Here is a 20,071-nt window from a genome sequence, read left to right as displayed (position 1 = left end):
AATTATCTGTAAAGCAGGTGTTTGAAACAGGGGGATAGTTTATCCCTCCCAACAAATAACAGGCTGAGTTCCTGTGATTTATCCTTTGGGCGTGTGACTTGTTACTCTTGTTAAGTAGATTTTGGTATTGGAACTTGCTCAAAAGGAGAATGGAGACAAAAGTCCTGTTATCTCCAGAGAGTGCCTATCTTTGAATGCGTACAAATAAAGGGAGAAAGGAAAGAAGAAGGGAGGGAAGAAAGAGAAGAAAGAAAAAAAGAGAGGAGGTGGTCCAGTGGCTAAGACCCTGCTCTCAATGCAACCGGCCCAGATCGTGCATGCCACAACTAAGACCCAGTGCAGCCAAATAAATAAATATTTTAAAAAGAGAGTGGGAAGGAGGGAATTCATAGGCAGAGGAGGAGGAAAGGCCATGGCAAGGCAAACTTAGAAAAATAAAAGGCGAGTTAGAAGAAGTAACAAGAGTGGGAAGGGGAAGCGGGCAGCAGGGCAGGAAGGGAGTTAGCCCGGGGCAAGAGCGGGGGCGGGTGGGGGTGGCGACTGAGTGGCGAGTCCAGGCTCTTGCCAGGCGGGCACCCGGCGGAGGAGGGGAGGAGGAGGGTGGGGCTTGGCGAAGGGCAAAGGCGGGGCAAGGCTTAAAAGGGAGATGACCCTACTGTCTGACACCGACCGCGACCTCCAACGCCCGGGGCCAGGGGACCCAACGCGGGGAAACAGGGAAGGGCCGCCGCGGGGGCAGCCCTCGGGCTCCGGACGCGGGCGCAGGGGCAGGAGAGGGGAGACCCCTGGGGGCGCCCGGCACCCCGCCACCATGTGCGAACTGTACAGCAAGCAAGAGACGCTGGCGCTGAGGAGAAGGCACATCGGGTAAGGTCTCCCCCGCCCAGACGGAGGCGCAGAGAGTGGGAACCACCAGGTCACCAGCGCAGGCAGCCGGCTAGCTGGGGTCCCGCGGGGAGCGGGACTGGCCCTGGCCCGCCGCACCTGCGTGCACGCGCCGCCGCGCGCCCTGAGCGCCCCGCAGCGCCCGCGCCCGAGGGGGCTCCCCGCGCTCCGCAGCCCGCGGAGAGGGTGAGGGCTGCGGGCCGGCTGGGGGCATCGACCGTGAGGGTGGATAGCCACTGAAGAACACCGTTCCAGGGATGGGCTCTGGAAGGGAGAAGGGTAGTTCTCTACCACTCCCACCTACTCGAAAGTTTTCCCTAACTGTGAACTCTGAAATATTTTTGACGATGGCTATGAAAACTAATTCTGACAACTTTTGTTGAAAGCCAACTCTTCCTTCTTGCACGCTTGGTTAAGAAGTAAAAGCTTAATCTAGCCAGTGGAGGCGGGGCGGGGGGGGGGGGAGCGTAGACACTTTTTAAAGGGTAAGATGCCCTTACTCACCTTGGTCTCCCCAGATGTGCCCTCACTACAACGTAAAGATGCAGGGTTCTCTCGGGTCTGCTTTCCTTTTGCTCACATTAATAGTATAAACAACTTGGTGAGTGAGCGTACAGGACCCATACTTAAGTCAGACCTGGGCTCTGGTCCTAGTAGAGTGTCAAGTTACCTTGTGATCTCTGTCACATTAAATTCCTCTTCTATGAAAATCTGAGTGGCAAGGTGGGAAGTACATTAACAAAGAGGCAAGGTCAAGTCCACAGTTTTCAGCCCACATTCATAAAGAAGAATTTTTCTGGATTTTAACTTGTAGTTAATAAACTAACAACTGAATTTGAACCAAGAAGAAATTCTCATCATTAGTTTCATTTTAGCTGATGACACTTAATTTTAGGCATTTTTAACATTTTATTACTTTTTCACAATAATTATAGTACTTTCTAAACTATTGTGTATCAATATAATATGTAACTATTTTCCCTCTAAACTACCTCCAATGCACATGGGAACATGTTTTCTGTGCATGCAAAGCCACCAAAATAAAACTATATTTTGGGAGCTTTTCTGGTGGTGCAGTGATTAGGACTCCTTGCTTCAAATGCAGGGAGCTTGGGTTCAATCCCTGGTTGGGGAACTAGGATCCCACATTTCCTCATGGCGTGTCAAAAATAAAATAGTAAATGTAAATAATAATGTAAATAAGTGTAAATAATAATAATATATTTTGTTTAGTTTCTAAACATCCAAGGATCCAAGATCAGAAATGTTTGTAATGTTTTCATGTTGCTAAAACTTGTACTCCAGACAGCCATCCAAGTAACCATAAATAGGGACGACATTTTATTAGACTCAAAAGAGTGGGTTTAAGGGTTAGAATAATAATTGGATTGTATTGTTTAAGAATGGAAAATCCATTTGCTGTAGGACAGGAACCAGTTAAAGACATGAAAATGATATGTAAAATTTCCTGCACACTATTTAACACTAAGTTATTTGTAGTAGCTTTTAGTGCTATTCATTTCTTTACAAGTAGGTTTGAGGGAGAGATTACATGACAGGCAAGCTCTATTTTGGGCAATGGCATAAGACAGTCTTCTTTTTTTTCTTCCAATTTTATTGGTATGTAATTGACATACAGCACTGTATTAAGTTTGAGTTTTGCAGCATAACTATTTGACTTACATCATGAAATGACTATCACAGTTAAGTTTGGTGAACATCCATCATTCCATTAATACAAAATTTAAGAAATAGAAAATCCCCTAGGATTTGCTTTCTTAACAACTTTCGTATAAAACATACAGCAGTGTTATAATTAATCATGTTAAAAGGTAAGATGCCCTTATCATGTTGTACATATAAATTATATCGATAGTACTTATTTACCTTATAACTGGGAGTTGGCACCTTTTGACTATATTCATCTGATTTCCCTGCCTCCCAGTTCTTCCCAAGAAGTGTAATCTCTTTTTTCTATGAGTTTATTTTTGAAGTATAATTCACCTACAACACTATGTTAATTCCTACTATGCAACATAATGATTCAGTATTTCCAAGCATTTCAAAATGGTCACCGTGGTAAATCTAGTTACAGTCAAGACAAAAATCTACTTTCAAATTCTGCTTTTCTCTCTTAGTGGCTTGAACCAAGCTTCTTAATTTTTCTGTGCCTGTTTTCTCACCTATAAAAGTGAGAATGACAATAACTCCTATTATATTATTGTTGGAAGGATTAAATGAGATAATATTTGTAATAGCTGTCAGTTTTCAATATATAGGAAGGCTCAAAAAAATTGATTTTTTTTCCTAGTTGAACAAAATTTCCCAAAGGAAAATTAGTTATTGGTTTGTGTAATTAGAGCTGTCAGAGTTGATCCATGTACCTGTAAGTAGCATTGTCAGATCGCGGCAAATTTAATATAACAAGCATAAGAAATGTGAGCAGTGTCACGGATGGGGGATTAAGGTCAAAGTTTCCAGGCTAATATGAAATGAAGAAAAACAGTATGTCACCTCGGTTGTGTTTTCCCTTTCTTTTATGTAATTGTAATTTTCCACTCATCGTGACCTTGATTGAGAAGGGCAAATGCTGAGCAGTCCTACCAGACCAAAGTGTTTCCTTTCCTTATTTCTAGGCCTTCATGCAAAGTTTTCTTTGCTGCGGATCCCATCAAAATAGTGCGAGCCCAGCGGCAGTACATGTTTGACGAGAAAGGCGACCAGTACTTGGATTGCATCAACAACGTTGCCCATGGTAATGAGCTGTCTTTGTTGTGCTTGAAGGATACGTTTATGGATTAAGGCAGCCTTGGCACCGTTAATATTTGTCCCAGGATTTGCAGTGGCTGCAGTTCCTCGGCTGAACAGGGCCCTTAGTCCTAGGCTGGGAAAAGCTAGAACAAAATGTGGGAGAGGAACAGGATCAACTTTTCTTCTTTTTTTTGATTCAGAATCTGCCTCACTTCCCAGGCATTTCAAATTGTAACTCATTTTGAGGACTTTTGTCTTCTAAATTTTAGTGGGACACTGCCACCCAGAAGTGGTCAAAGCTGCCCAGAAACAGATGGAACTACTAAATACAAATTCTCGATTCCTCCACGACAACATTGTTGAATATGCCAAGCGCCTCTCAGCAACCCTGCCGGACAGACTGTCTGTTTGCTATTTTACAAATTCAGGGTAGGTTTCAAGGTTTTTCCAGCTATCCGCATTTCCATGAATCTCTTTGTTTCCTCTCTCACACATCTTTTCTTTTTTTATTGCTGGTGGAGTACGAATATGTAAACAGGCTTCCTGAGACTCTTACTAATAACCTTGCATGGGGGACCTGACCTCCTGGTTCTTTCAATTGGGCCCACCAGCTCCTTGTAGATAAGATACCTGACATTGTGTTCCAAGGCTCTTGATGCAGCCTGTAACCACAGTCTCATGATGAACATGTGCATGTCACTCGAGACTTTTCACTACCATGCTAGTTTGGGGAAAGATGGGGAAGCTGCACCAGTAGGGATCCCTGAACATTTCCCCAGCACAAACACAAAGGAGGAAGGGATAAATTCAAGTGATAAGATATGTTACAACTTTTAAATTCCATAAATTCAAATGGTTATGTCCCATTCTGTTGAAAATTATGCAGACATTAAAAAGTTTGGGGGGGAACTCCCTGGCAGCCCGGTGGTTAGGACTTCAAGCTTCCACTTCAAAGAGCCTGGGTTTGATTCCTGGTCAGGGAACTAAGATCCCACAAGCTGGGAAGTGCAGCAAAAAAAAAAAAAAAAGTATGTTTTTGAAAGTAAGTACATGTTTAAAGACAGGTGAAAAGCTTGCCTACTGGGAGGAAAGCTGTCTATACAGCACAAACTCTTATTTTAAAATGATAGATATGTACATATATACTATAAGAAAGTCTGTGATTCCTTTTCTTCTTTTTGGCCATGCCTGAGGCTTGTAGAATCTTAGTTCCCCACCAGGGATTGAACCCAGCCCCCTGCAATAGAAACTCAGAGCCCTAACCATTGGACAGCCAGGGGAGTTCCACACTTCTTTTTTCAATGAGGTATTTTAAAACCCAATTTATAACCAGAAATTTGTTCTTTTTTTTTCTTTGTAAAGAATTAAGACATTTTAGGATCTAATTTGTTGTCTTAAAGCATTCCTGCCTTCAGCAAATTAAATGGCACAGTATTTGACTTTCCCTTCCAAAGAATCCTATGCTGTCAAAGAAGGATCAGTCTTAAAGAGCAGTGTCACCAAAGACTGGATGTGACAGAGCCTGGAATAGTATTAATACAAAGAATAATCTTGAAGTTAAACAGGCTTCAATCAACACTGGCTCTACCTCTTCTTAGCTGTGAGAACTTATTCTTGTTACTTAACCTCTCTGAGGCTTCACCCATAAAAAGATGACAATACTTGCCTTGAAGAGTAGTTATGAGAATCAATATAAGTAAAACAGTATAATACTTGGCACATTATAAACATTCCACAAATGATTACTTTTCCATCTGTATCTGAGTAGTATGTCTAGACTCTCTACACCAGGTAAAAGGATTATGATCTTCATTTTTTAAAGTCTCGTTTATCTATTGATCTACTTATTTTTGGCTGTGCTGGGTCTTCGTTGCCGCTTGGACTTTTCTCTAGTTGAAGCGAGCAGGGGCTACTCTCTAGTTGTGGTATGCGGGCTTCTCACTGTAGTGGCTTCTCCTGTTGCATAGCATGAGCTCTCGGTACACAGACTTCAGTAGTTTCAGCAAGTCGGCTCAGCAGTAGTGGCCCATGGGCTTAGCTGCTCTTTAGCATGTGGGATCTTCCCAGGCCAGGGGTTGAACCCCTGTCTCCTTCATTGGCAGGAGGATTCTTTACCATTGAGCCACCAGGGAAGCCCTGATCTTCATTTTACAGATAAGAAACTAATCAAGTATTTGGCCAGCACAGCACAGTTCAGTGGCCCGCCAGTTAGTGGGACCTTAGACTCTGATTCCTCCCACTGAGATCACATTTAATACAGGTTTCTTGGGCTCCTCAAAGTTAGTCACCTATGATGTGGCTGAACTGGGCCAGAGTTTGAAACAAGCAGAACATCCTTGATTTGTACTGAGTTTCCTTGTGCATCTCATTCTTTTCTGAAGACATCTGGGGAACTTGGAGGATGACGTGAGATGGCTGGTTGGGCAAGACTGAGGGGAAAGAGAGGACCTCAACTTATTTATTTATACAGTTCTCTGTAGTTGAAATCCTCAACTTTGAAAATAGCATTTCAAAAGATTTTAAAAGAGCTTAAACACATTGTTTTAAAACACATTGTCACATTGTTCCTTTCTCTCTGCTGTCTTAATAGATCAGAAGCCAATGACTTAGCCTTACGCCTGGCTCGGCAGTTCAGAGGCCACCAAGATGTGATCACTCTTGACCAGTAAGTCTTTTTTTTTTCCATTTATTTATATTAGTTGGAAGCTAATTACTTTACAGTATTGTAGTGGTTTTGGCCATACATTGATATGAATCAGCCATGGATTTACATGTGTTCCCCATCCTAAAAGCCCTCCCGCCTCCCTCCCCATCCCATCCCTCTGAGTCATCCTAGTGCACCAGCCCTGAGCACTTGTCTCATGCATCAAACCAGGACTGGCGATCTGTTTCACAATTGATAATATACATGTTTCCAGTAAGTCTTAAACACGAAACTTCTCAGCAGCAAAGTCCTTCAGAGACAAAAACACATTGATCCTATCTACACTGATACCAGAAGTATGTACAGAGGAGGCTGGATGGATGCCACAGGATTTTTTTTTATTATGTTTAAGATTTCAAGGCCAACTCAGGCCTAGAGAACACTTAATTCTTTCCAAGCACCTGGAGGCTCTTTTGGGTCCTGTGGTCATGGTCTCATGGGCTTTGTATGAATTAGAATTTACTTTCACACATTAACTATTTATTGAGCCACTGCAATGTGATTATCCTCTGTAATTAATTTAAAAGACTGTAATTTAGAGCAAATTTTAATGACTATAAGCAGCCAAGTTAAAAAAAAAAAAAAAAGGTTTTTTTGGCCACATTGTACAACATGCAGGATCTTAGTTCCCCCACCAGAAATCAAACCCAGACTCCCTGCATGGGGAGCAGAAGTCTTACCCACTGGACCGCCAGAGAAATCCTAAATTCATTACAATTTGAACAAGAAATTTGACAACTTCTAGCTTAACTGAGATTTTTTTTAATTGTTTCTGCCTCCCCACCCCACTAATCTCACACACAGAGGGTTGAACTGAACATGCACCTCATTTCTTGCCCATCTATAGGCTTGTCTTGTTTTATGTGTTGGTTGATGTATTCATTCTCTATTGTTACTGTAGCAAATTATCACAAACATGGTGGTTTAAGCAACATGAATTTATTCTCTTATAGTTCTGGAGGCTGGATGTCCAAACTGGGCCTCACTGGGCTAAAAGTTAGGTGGCAATAGGGCTGCAATCCTAGAGACTCTGGGGGAAAATGTGTTGCTTTGCCTCCAACTTCTAGAGGCTGCCTGCCTTCCTTGGCTTTGGGTCCCTTCGTTCACCCTCAGAGCCAGCCATGCCGTCACTCCAGCCTCTGCTTCCGTCATATCCCTGTCTCTGGCCACCATCCCCCTGCCGCCTTCTTTCACTTATAAACACTCTTGTAATGACATTGGACCCTCCAGGATTATCACTCCATTTCAGGATGCTTAATCACATTTGCAAGGTTCCCTTTGCCATGTAGCATATTCTCAGGTTCTGAGGATTAGAACGTGGGCATCTTTGGGGACGGCAGGCTTCATGCCTATCACAGAATGGACACTGGGACTGCCCTCTATGCCCAGCTACCACAGGCAACACGGCAGTAAGCACCCTCAGACATGTGCCTGTGTGGACCTTTCTGAGGATCGCTTAGGAATAAGCACCCAGAAGCAGGATTGCTGGGCCATAGGGGTGCTGTAAACATTATTGATTTGACTGCATGCAGCCAGGTCGGTCTCCAGAGTGGTTGAAACTCTCTACCCAGTGCATGAAATGTTCCATTTCCCCATATCCTGGGCAAAACCTTAGAGTACTGTGCCTTTTTTTCCTTTAATAGTTGCTGGTCTAATAAGTGTAAAATAATATCAATGTTGTTTTATTTGCAATTTTCTAATTTTGAGATTGAGTATCTCTTCATATACTTATTATACATTTGTGACTGCTTTCTGAGAATTAGCTTCACTGGTGGCTCAGATGGTAAAGAATATGCCTGCAATGAGGGAGGCCCAGGTTCTATCCCTGGATTGGGAAGATCCCTTGGAGAAAGAAATGGCAACCCACTCCAGAATTCTTGCCTGGAGAATCCCCTGGACAGAGGAGCCTGGTGGGCTACAGTCCATGGGGTTGCAAAGAGTCAGACACAACTAAGCGACTGACCCACTTTTTTTCTGAGAATTATCTACTTATATTCTTTACCCAGTTTTTCTGTTGAGATTCCCATCCTTGTTTTTGTGCTTGCATGCATAGACTGGATGAGAAGATCTCAGCCTAGACTGTGTTTTAGAAATACCTGAGGAAATGTTCTTTTTATTTTTTTTTTCCTTTAGCCATGGACTTTATTGTTTGAATATTAACAACTATTATTCTATACTCACATTTTAATTTCTTACAAAAGTCTACATTCCACATTGCTAGGTCTCTTCATTCGCCATTTTATGCCACGTTTTCATGAAAAGGTATTTCCCTGAATCATAATCTGCCTGATTGTGGGTTTGTTGTTACGGTTGTTGTGGTGTAGTCACTAAGTTGTAACCACATGGATCATAGACCCCCAGGCCCTTTAGTCCATGGGGTTCTCTAGGCAAGAATACTGCAGTGGGGAAATGTTCTTTTTAGAGTGCCAATGCCCAGGCCCCATCCCAGACCAGTTAAAGAGAGTCTCTAGAGGCAGAGTCCAGGAAACCAAGTTTCCCGAGTGATTCTTATATGCAAACAGACCATTTTGGAAGTTAGCCTCTTTTATTTGAGACATTACAAATATTTTTTTCCAATCTATCACCTGCCTTTTAACTTTGTCCATGGCATCCATCTACCCAAAAAATTTTGGTTGAATCAAATAGTTTGCATTTTCATCCCGTGGTTTGGTTTTCTAAGTTTTGTTAAAATCTTTACCCCTATATATACCCATCACCATCCCTCAGATCACAAAGATGCTCTTCATTTTGTTCTACTGTGTCTGTAACTGCTCCTCAGTTAACTCCATCTAGTGGCCACTGTGTTACCATTTACAAATGGCTGAGCTTGCTTCTGTCCCACTCATTTTAACTTTGTTCTTATTCCAATACCATACTAATTTCATTGCTATTGCTTTGTAGGATGTTTTAATCTATGGTAGAGGAAGTGCTCCTTCTTTGCTTTGTCTATTCATAGGCCTTTTATAATTTCCGGAGAGAGACAGAGCCTGTTATGTGCTGGTACAGAAAGAGATATCAGCATTTGATCTACTGTGTGTGTGCATGTGCTCAGACGCTTAGTCATGGGGCTTCTCCAGACAACAATACTGGAGTGGGTTGCCATTTCCTCCTCCAGGGGATCTTCCCAACCCAGGGATCAAACTCCTGTCTCTTAACAGGCAGATTCTTTACCACTAGCACCTGGGAAGCCCTTACAATTTCCAGTCTCCTGATTATATATATCTGGGAAGAAAAAAACATTAAGGGGAATATCATAGCCACCTGTATTTTAAGTGAAAGAAAAGAATTTCATAACCTTAGGAAGAACTAAGGTTGATCACCTCTCAACCTTCGTTCTTTTTGAAAAAACCTCCTATTCCTTACCAACTTGCATTTGTTCAAAATGTGCTATTGAACATCCTTTAGAAACCATCCTAAACAGAAATACAGCCCATTTTATAATATAAATTTGTTTTTAAAATTTACTAGAATGTAACTATAAAATACATTTAAAGAATACATACATCTGATATTTCTCATGAAACTTTAGAAAATAATATTTTACACTTAATCTAATTTAGCAGAGCTAATACAGTCCAAAGAAATTAAGTTTTTTCTGGCTAAAAACTGCCTACAAGGATACATACTTGGCTTTGTATGTGTTTTATTGCCTGAATCAGGAGAGCTGGACAAATTAATGGCTGGTCCTACCATGAAAAATTGGATTCCATATAGTTAAATCTGGCACCAGTGTTGAGATTCCCCCTGGATGATACGCAATACTATTTTTCATATCCTGGAAGAGCATCCTTTTTTGAATGATGTTGGTTACCATTTCTTTTCGTTTCAGCGCTTACCACGGTCACCTATCATCTTTAATTGAGATCAGTCCATATAAATTTCAAAAGGGCAAAGATGTCAAGAAAGAATTTGTGCATGTGGTAAGTATCTTGGAATTCAAGAATCAGAATGTTACTACTGGAAGAGTGCCCAGTGATAATCCAGACCAATCTTTGCATTGAAATGAAACCATGAGAAAGGAAACTAAGATATAGAGCTGCTATATGACTTGCTAAAAGTCAAAGAGCTAGTTAATGACAAGATGTGGGTTAAAATCCATTGATGAGTACCATCCAAATCAGTATATAGTGGTAGTGACAGCTGTTATTCACAGCTTTTACTTTATTTTTCTTGCCCCTGGATCTTCAATTACTTTTTCTATCACTGAAGCTGATTTAAAACTCAAAGTTGCATCAGGTGTGTATGACTGTCTTAAAATTACTCTATGCTAAATTATTATGTAAATTTATTAAGTCAAATAAATGTTAAATGAAAGAAAATAAAGAAACCAAGTTGTTGAAGCAGTAAAACTCATTTGGCTTAATTAAGGATCAGTGGACGTTTTTAAGAGAGTCATGAATACATTCTTTCAAAATTTTAAGATCTGAAATTACTGCTAAAACACTCTGGCTTTCTGAATGATTACAATTTGCTGTATAGTTGGTAAGTGCTGGTTTATTTCCTTCTTCTTTTTTAAAAATATTTCTTGCCCTCACCAGACAGCACATGGGATCTTAGTTCCCCTCCCAGAGATCGAACCCACACCTCCTGCTTTGGAAGCTCAGAGTCTTAAACACTGGACCACCAGGGAGGTCCCTATTTTTGACATAGAATAGTTAATACAGTTTGCATTCATTGAGATTTTCAAATAACATAGTCACATTTGTTGTTTGAATTCGCCCCTTATGTGATCAGGGATGCAATTTTGACTTCCAAGAAGCCTAGAAGTAAATCCAAGCTCTTGTTCACAATGCAAAGATTTCGAGTGTCACAGAATTCAGAACTGTTAAGGGAAAAGAGCAGAAGAAGCTAGAGTCACATAAATCCATAGGTCACCTTTCTATTATGCTCTTGTGGGGAAATACCCTTTCTTAAAAGCTCATTTGTCCAGGAGAAAAATCATGAGAAACTGTTATCTCTTGATGTTTTCAGGCACCAGCTCCAGATACTTATAGAGGAAAATACAGAGAAGACCATGAAGACCCAGCCAGTGCTTATGCAGATGAAGTGAAGAAAATTATTGACGAAGCTCATAACAGTGGAAGGAAGGTTTGTATTTACAGCTTTGGAAACACGTTAACATCTTTCATAAAATAGATTGAAATCATCATGATACACTAGAGAGGTGGGAAAGGATTAGACAGCAAATCCTTTCTGTTCTTCTCTGGTTACATTTTCACTTAGTTCATATATCAAAAAATGCATTATTATAGTCATGCCTCTAAGACTATTTTTATTTATCCTGGAAATGTAATTACTGTACCTGTTTCAGAACTGGTGGTCTAGTTCTAACCTTCCCAGTGGGATGCAGACTCTGGTGCAAAGGGTTAGGAGGAGAGAATTAAGAAAGGTGATAGCCCATGGACAGAACATTCCAAATGAGAGTAACATGAGGGGCTGACAGAAGGTGAACCGAGGGGAAGAGGCAGGGTAGCCCCAGGGCTTCAGGATCAATGCAGGCTCCTGAACCTTGGGAGCCTTGGCTTTCCCTAGAATTGGTTCAGCTTTCCTGAAGGCGCTGAGCCTGGGTAAGACCAGGCAGGAAAAGGCTCTTCCAATCTGTTTCTGCACCTTTTTTTAAAAAATATTCATTGAATTTATTATAATATTTCTTCTGTTTCATGTTTTGGTGTTTTATTTTGTTTTGTTTGGCTGAAAAGCGTGTGATATCTTAGCTCCCTCCGTGGGGATTGAACTCTCACTCCCTGTATTGGAAGTCCCAACCCCTGGACTGCCAGGGACATCCCTGGTTCTGCACTTCTAAAACAAACCAGAATCCTACTGAGTAGGAAGAGCTTTCATTTTCTCAGTCTTCACCCTACTGTCTTTCACCTTCAGCTTAATGTTAAATTTTCAGCCGCTGTAGGGGTTACTTACATGGAGTTTTAATGTGATTTGACATATGTTTTGCCTTTAAATTGATTTATGGCATCAATATGGCAATTTTAAAAACTTCTTAATTGAGAGAAAAATGAAGCCTTTGTGTTTTCCAGTTCAAGTGTTTTTATCCTAATGACTTGGTTCCCTTGTTTGTTTTTAATTGAAGTATAGTTGATGGCTTAACTTCTTATCTCATACTATTTCCATGCTTTCTCTTAATTTAGTGATTTTTTTCTTCTCCTTTCTTAGCCTCTAGAACATTTCCTCTGCAGTTTTATTGTGAATTGCCTATGTTGGTTAAGTTGTAAGCCTGGTTCAGGGCAAGAACCAGAAAGAGAGCACAGTCACTAAGGTCTGTGACCACAAGTCACCTTCTCACCTCCCTGGTGCAAATTCCAGACTCGGGCAGTCCTAATTCAACAAGTTGAGTAAATAGGCATTACAGTGATATGTTTGGAACCTGGGTAATTTTGTAGAGGCTCATATCAAAGACTGATCAAGATATCAGTCTTACTCAGTTGATCCTAATGCAAATCCTGCATTTAAATTAATTATGGAGAGATGGAAAGCACCTTTTCCACCATTTCTAGTGGTAGTTTTATAAGAAACCTAAAATTTCAGAAACTAATGCTTCAGATCACTTGCTTTTCCAGCATGAACATCTTTTCTTTTTAATCAAATAGCCAATTTGTCTCTTGCCAGGGGTCCATTCTCAACCATGTTTAAATCGGCTGCTCTACAAGAAGTCCTCTTTTTTTTAGGGGGTTTGGGAGGAGGACCGAATGGACTTTGACCCCATCTTCTCTTGTATAGATTGCTGCCTTTATTGCTGAATCCATGCAGAGTTGTGGCGGACAAATAATTCCTCCAGCAGGCTACTTCCAGAAAGTGGCAGAGTATGTACTTGGGCATCTTTGGTCAGACTGAAGGAACCATGAGAGTTCCGCAGGGTCATCTGGTTGTTGGCGAAGTATGGAAGTACTTCCCATCGTTGTTTAGTAGCTGAGTCATGTCAGACTTTTTTGGCGACCAACTGTAGCCCACCAAGCTCCTCTGTCCATGGGATTTCCCCGACGAGAATCCTGGAGTGGGTTGTCATTTCCTTCTCTAGGGGATCTTCCCAACCCAGGGATGGAACTCAAGTCTCCTCCACTGGCAGGCAGATTCCTTACTGCTGAGCCACCAGGGACGAGCTGGTAAATAGCTACTTGGGAGCGCCTGCCGCCCAGGACTCCTGGGACTCCTCACCTTCCAAGATCCCAGCTAATAAAGGGTTTGCACACAGTCTAGCCGGGGGTCCTTGAGGGCTCTGCCTGGCCTGGCAGGCCACCTGGCATCCTCTCTGATTGATTGGTGTCCGAGCTTTACTGATAAGATTAACTCTGCTAACATTACTTTTTGTTCACTTTTTTCTCTTGCCACTTAAAATACTGCAGTAGCGCTTACTTTAAGCAGCACAAACCCAAACAACATAGACTATATCTTATCTGGAAATGACGTGATTATATTTCAAAGTCAATGACATCACATAGATGTCATTGGGGATTTGAGCACTGAAATGTTTTTAACAAAGGTTACAGACTTCAGGTTAACGCCATTCTTTTGAAGTCCTCAATAATCCGTATCTTGAAGGGAGGATAGGGGGGCTGTCAGTGACCTGAAGGCATCATGCTGCCCTGTTGCTTTTCAGATATGTCCGTGGAGCAGGAGGTGTGTTTATAGCTGATGAAGTTCAAGTAGGCTTTGGCCGAGTTGGGAAACATTTCTGGAGTTTCCAAATGTTTGGTGAAGACTTCGTTCCAGACATAGTCACAATGGGGAAACCAATGGGCAATGGGCACCCAATGGCATGCGTGGTAACAACCGAAGAAATTGCAGAAGCCTTCAGTGCCTCTGGGATGGAGTATTTCAACACGGTAAATTTTGACCTCCCACTTTAATGCTAAGAGGGAAAAATACTGTGTGTTCTTATATTTCTTTCCAATGTAATAAAGAATAAATCTCACCGTTGCCAGCTAATGACCCCAGAACCGAAGCCAGACTTTGATCTAACCATATTTCATTCTGTTTGGCACAGTCCTCCTTTTATTTTTTCTTGTATCTTTCCCTTTCCTAAAATGTTCCTATTGATTGTTCCAGTGATAGATGTCTGCCCTGGGAAACTCTAGAAGTTATGATATTTCATTAACAGATGATATGATCTTTTTTTGTTTTGTATCACATTTAAATTCCCAAAGCACGTCTGAAGTGTATAGATGATTCAATACTATAAATATTATATGGCTGTCATAGGAGATACTAACTAAATTTCTATCTTTGGGAAATTTTATTTCCTTGATTTTGCCCCCAAAAGTTGTAAGATTCTCAAGTTTGGAAAGACTGTTATAGTTTGTGCAATATGTGTAATAGGACTTGTTGCAGCTAAAAGTCAGAATCAAAATCTAGGAACACAAATTACTTGGAGAAAATGTCATTTTTTGGCTTTTTTTTCACACAGATATTCAAGTGCTGCAATCCACATCCCTCTAACTAAACCACACTCTGAAATCCTTAATTCCCAACACAATATCTGTGTTTGGTTTGGATGAATTTATAGATTCCCCAGTAGTCCTTCATACCAGTTACGTAGCATATATATAATTTAGAATTATATTCTCAATCCCAAATGAATAGAATCATGCTATATTCTAAACTTAAAAAGCTAATATCACAAGGGAAAATTTTATTGAAATTATATCTTTACTTAAATATGAGCCAGATTTCTCATAGATGAAGCAACAGCATGAATTCAACTAGTCTGTTTTCTCATTTATTTTTTTTCTGCAGTATGGAGGAAATCCAGTATCTTCTGCTGTTGGTTTGGCCGTTCTGGATGTAATAAAAAATGAAGACCTTCAAGGAAATGCCACAAGAGTAGGGAATTATCTTACTGAGTTACTGAATAAGCAGAAGACTAAACATACTTTGATAGGAGATATCAGGTATATTTATCAAGGAATTGTAGTTATCCATATGTCCAAATGAATATTGGTGATATTTTATCTTATAAATTTAAAATAAAACACAAAATCAAATCTAGAAAACACTGAAAAAACTTTTTAAATTCAGAACCAGATTTATCACTATTAACTTTTGGGTATATATCTTTCCTGACTTACACTTAAAAAAAAAATTAAGCCAGGATAATTTCAACAGCTAGAAGATGAAAAGAAGAAACTTAAAGTAATTCTGTATGATCTATTAAAAATAATTTACATGACATCTAAGACAATCACTATTTTTCATATATGTATTTATCATCATTGATGTCATATGAAACTAAATAGTATAAGGTTGTTTTTAAACCTTTTTTTTTTTTTTGCAATTATTTGATGGAAAAATAAAACTGGATTACAAAAACTAACTTCAGAAACTAAGGAGTCCTGTGGACCCTGGATTGGTATCATGGATTAATTAGAACTAGTTACAACTACCTCTAAAGGGACTCACATTCAGCCTCAAATCAAACTGAAGTTTGACGACTGTGTTAATTTTTTGTGACAATGTGGTGCTTGATAGAGTGTATGTCAAGTTTCCTTTCTATGTCTCCCTCAGGGGTGTTGGCCTCTTTATTGGGATTGACTTAGTGAAGGACCATCAGCAAAGGACCCCCGCCACAGCAGAAGCTCAGCACGTCATCTACAAGTAAACCACCCCTCACCTGTTTGGTATCTCAGCTTAAAAGATGTCCACCCACTTGAATGTTTTTACTTCCTCTCTTCTCCCTAAATAAGGAAAGTTTAAGACTCGTGCAGTTACAAACGTGACTTCTTACATGCATATACTAAATTGCTGTCTGTTCACATCATTCTGAAATCACCTTAGTTATTGCTTGTATGCACTCACATGTATTTCCTGCACTAATCAGGATGAAAGAAAAGCGAGTGCTTCTCAGTGCCGACGGACCTCATAGAAACGTGCTTAAGATAAAACCACCTATGTGCTTCACTGAGGAAGACGCCGAGTTTATGGTGGAACAGCTTGATGGTATTCTAACAGGTCTGTCCACAGATCTTTAAATAAGATGCCCCCCACACCTGCCTCCTGGTCATACATGATAGTGCATCTTGCTGTCCATGGTAGAAGTGAAGGAGGGTGGAAATGACTGTGTAAATTTACATTATCATTTATTTTCGCTTTTAAAAAATAATTGCATGTCTTCATTGTACCACAAACCACAGATGCTGCAGCATAAGAGTCTTTGAGCTTTATACCCTGAAAATGCTTGAAATGTTGTTAATAAAACTTACAGGCTATAGGTGAACAGTTATTTGCTACACCCTGACTCATTTGACTTTGTGCTTCACTTATTGCAATTCCATTTTTGAGGATTTGTTCATCATTCGGAATTATAGCCTGTCATAGGAATTAATCTTTTGTTGGCCTCTATTAAATAATGAGGTTGGGCTTCCCAGGTGGTGCTAGTGGTTAAAAATCCACCTGCCAATGTGGGAGACCCAAGAGATGCGGGTTCGATCCCTGGGTTGGGAGGATGCCCTGAATTAGGAAATGGCAATTACTCCAGTATTCTTGCCTGGAGAATCCCCATGGACAGAGGAGCCTGGTGGGCTACCATCCATGGGTCGCAAAGAGTTGGACAGGATTGAGTGACTGAGCATACACATTAAATAATTAGGTTAATTTATTTTTCATAAATTGAGATTAGCTAAGTAAGGGAGCAGTGTAAAGCCATACTGAAAAACATAAAGCACTGTCAAATGTTGGAGCTTTTAGTTATATTTTTAAGATTTTACTTCTCTGCTCCCTCTCAGCCTCTTGGGGTTGGGATAAGGCTGATAAGCCAGGACAGTGCAGTATACAAAATAAATCATTAATACTGGAAAGTTGAGAGTCAGCCCCAAGTTATTTGTAATACAGTCACTGTCTTTGAACTAAGAGACGCCCAAACCTGGCCAGCAGTCCTCACATACCTGTTTCCTCTGGTCCCTTGAAGGCCAGGTGGAACAGAGTACAGTTGGGACAAATGTCGCTATTGCTTAAAATTCAGCTCAGAGCCTCAACATTTTTAGCTGTGGGGCTGGACAATCCTTTTAGCAACGTGAATGAGCCAGAGCTAATGCAGGCCGAGTGCCACGCGTAATGGTGAAATGCTGCAAAAAAAGTTGAAGAGGAGCTGTTTTAAAACACATGGACCTCTCTATTTTTCTCTAGTAAGAGTATCCCTATAGTTACCAAAATGGGCTTTTTGTTTTTCTTAAGGATTTTTTTTTAATGTTTTATGTTTATGTTTTCTTTATGTTTTATGTTTTTTTTTCCATCTTATCTACTGTATCTTCCTTGATGAAGATTTAGAAGAAGCCATTGGAGCTGAAACTGAGAGTGTGATCTCTAAGAATACTCCTTGCAGAACCAAGGTAAGAGTCACTTGCTTAATATTTAAGGGAAAAGTTTAAAATTGGGGAAATTTAAGAAAAAGGAATGCGAATGTTTTAAAATCGTACAATGACCTTTAGAATAAACCCACCTTTGCTAGAGTTGGCTTACTGCTGCAATTCTGAGTGCGCAGTTAAATTCCAAGGCAAGTGTCATTCCACTTGATATCTATAAAAGCAAAGAACCATTTTTACAGGGTCATTCCCATGCTGAAAATAATAATAGCCCTCAGGCTTGCAAAGAGGGCCTTCAAAATATATATAGAGAGGATAGCAAATGTCCTGAGCTCCTTCCTGTTTTTCTGAGTGAGGTTTGACACTGCTTTGAAGTCCCACATCCCACTTCTTAATCAACAAAAGCTTTGGCAGTGTGACTTCAAAATGCCAGAGTTCCATCCTCCGGTGAATTAAAGTGGAAACTTCTAATGGCAGCAGGGCCTGGGAACCATCTGGTGCTGAGTGGCCTAGTTTCTGCATTTGATGTGCTGCCAGCAGAGGGCTTCCCCATTCTCTCCCCAAGCTCCCCAGGCTGCAAGAAAGGGCTCCCCGGGTCGGGAAACAGAAAGGCAAGAACTTGAGAGGCTCTGTTGCATAATTTGTTATTTGTTTATGACTTTGACGCATAAAGGAACTCTCGGTACACACCCAGTGTAGTCAGAAAAGTCCTTTCCCTGAGTGAAAACCACGACGCCCTTTGAATGAGAGCAAATGACTGGCTAACAGGGTGCTTCTTTCTCTTGGTGCAACACAAACCAATGCTAGGCATCAGTCCCTCTCTGCTGTGTGAGAGTCGCATAGAGAGTCTGGGGCAGAATCACGGCTGTCTGGGCCAAGCAAGTATTGGAAAGTGCTCAGACCCTCAGTCATGTCCAACTCTTTGCGACCCCATAGACTGTAGTCTGCCAGGCTCCTCTGTCCATCGAGTTCTTCTGGTAAGAACACTGTAGTGGATTGCCATGCCCTCCTCCAGGGGATCTTACCAACCCAGAAATTGAACCAGTGTCTCTTTCGTCTCCTTCATCGGCAAGCAGATTCTTTACCACTAGCGCCACCTGGGAAGCATATAAGCATTGAAAAGGAGCTTATTGAAAAGGGACTCAAAAAAAGAGAGTTCCCCCACCAGAAATGCCTCTGTGGAGATAGCAAAGTTAGCACACCTTTCTGAATTTGGCTTGGACGCCCAGATTTTAGGTTGCCATCACATTTCCGGTGTCTATGGAAGGTAGTCATGAGGGTTGGGGAGGAACAGCTCCCTAACACAGCATTCCTGTGTTGGGCTGTGTTGGGCTATGTTTTCGTGTTCCACATGCCGCGTTCCTGTGGACTTAGCCCTGCGGAGGCTGGAGGCTGGGTGCGTTAGCAGTGGGCTGCCCTCGAGTTTGTGCGCTTGTCTTACAGATGCCCAAGGAAGCACGGTCAGAATTGCTCAGAGACAGCAGCCTGGACCCCAGAGAAAATCCCAGCCGAAAGAGAAATGGATTGTGCACAGATTCACTGCTCAGCAAGAGGTTCAGGACGTGAGAGATGAGCATTTTACAAGATAACTGTCCGGAGTTATAGAGAATGAATGCAGGTGTCCTTTCTGTTAAAGCTCTGTTGTACCCTCTGAAAGAAGTGTTCGCATTTACTCAGAGGTATAAAGTCGATGAGTCATAAGATTAATCCAAATGATAATCAAACTGTGTCAAGACTATTAGTTCAGCATTTAGCCTATTAATTCCTTACTTGAGATTTCTGCAAGTACTTTGTTTATTCTACTCAGTTTAAGCTTCAAATGAAATATTTATGAAGTTGACAGTTTTACTTCTCATATTTTAATCTTTGACATGACAGAGGAAAGTACAATAGGTTCCTGAACTTTGGAGACTTAGTGCCTTAAAATATTGAATTCTTTAGTGATTTAATTTATAAATATTTATGGCTATAATAAAAGATGACATGAAAAAGAAATGTTGACTAGAGAAGTATGTAGTGTTCTTTCTAGGAGAATCGTAGCATTGGTGGTAAAAGTAAAGCCATTTGGGGAAAAGTCACATAGCAACTGTGAAGAAGGGAATGAATAATCTGGACTCCTGTTGGGGAATGAGGTTAATTGTGATCCTCTGGGGATGAGGGCACAGGTGCAGAGGCCAGACAAGAAGTAGACCCAGAAACACTCCTAAGCATGGAGCTGGAGCAGTATCCAAAGCACCACATTCACCTCGGCTCTGGCTAATCAGACTGTCATCTTGGCAAGTCACTTACCTACTGGATGAGAAATTAACTTTTCAAGCAATCCTCTTCTCCTTCTCATCCGTCTTATCACCTATGCACACACCCTGACACACAGAGATAACTTCAAGAATCTCTTCCTTAAATGTGCAGGTGCCATGAGACTTGG

General features: G+C 41.0%; 1 protein-coding gene across 1 annotated transcript; it reads left to right on the top strand.

The window, feature by feature from the left end:
• The first annotated feature begins 641 nt into the window (after positions 1-641).
• ETNPPL (ethanolamine-phosphate phospho-lyase) lies at positions 642-19,641 on the top strand. The gene is made up of 13 exons (XM_043438799.1): positions 642-867; positions 3,522-3,640; positions 3,906-4,065; positions 6,227-6,301; positions 10,170-10,260; positions 11,312-11,428; positions 13,073-13,155; positions 13,950-14,175; positions 15,086-15,240; positions 15,854-15,943; positions 16,167-16,297; positions 17,606-17,673; positions 19,090-19,641. The coding sequence occupies exons 1-13, from the start codon at positions 647-649 to the stop codon at positions 19,210-19,212; spliced, it is 1,659 nt and encodes a 552-aa protein (XP_043294734.1). The 5' UTR covers positions 642-646; the 3' UTR covers positions 19,213-19,641.
• The last annotated feature ends 430 nt before the right edge of the window (positions 19,642-20,071 follow it).

This window comes from Cervus canadensis, chromosome 19 (genome assembly GCF_019320065.1).
Source record: "Cervus canadensis isolate Bull #8, Minnesota chromosome 19, ASM1932006v1, whole genome shotgun sequence".
NCBI classification, from domain to species: domain Eukaryota; kingdom Metazoa; phylum Chordata; class Mammalia; order Artiodactyla; family Cervidae; genus Cervus; species Cervus canadensis.
The sequence above is the reverse complement of the archived record's forward strand: the minus strand, read 5'-3'. Positions and strand labels throughout refer to the sequence as shown.

Excerpts from the sequence above, each read along its gene's own strand:
- ETNPPL (XM_043438799.1), top strand. The coding sequence starts at position 647 with ATGACCCTACTGTCTGACACCGACCGCGACCTCCAACGCCCGGGGCCA. Across the intron at positions 4,066-6,226 it reads TGCTATTTTACAAATTCAGG|ATCAGAAGCCAATGACTTAG; the intron begins GTAGGTTTCAAG and ends CTGTCTTAATAG. Across the intron at positions 13,156-13,949 it reads TACTTCCAGAAAGTGGCAGA|ATATGTCCGTGGAGCAGGAG; the intron begins GTATGTACTTGG and ends GTTGCTTTTCAG.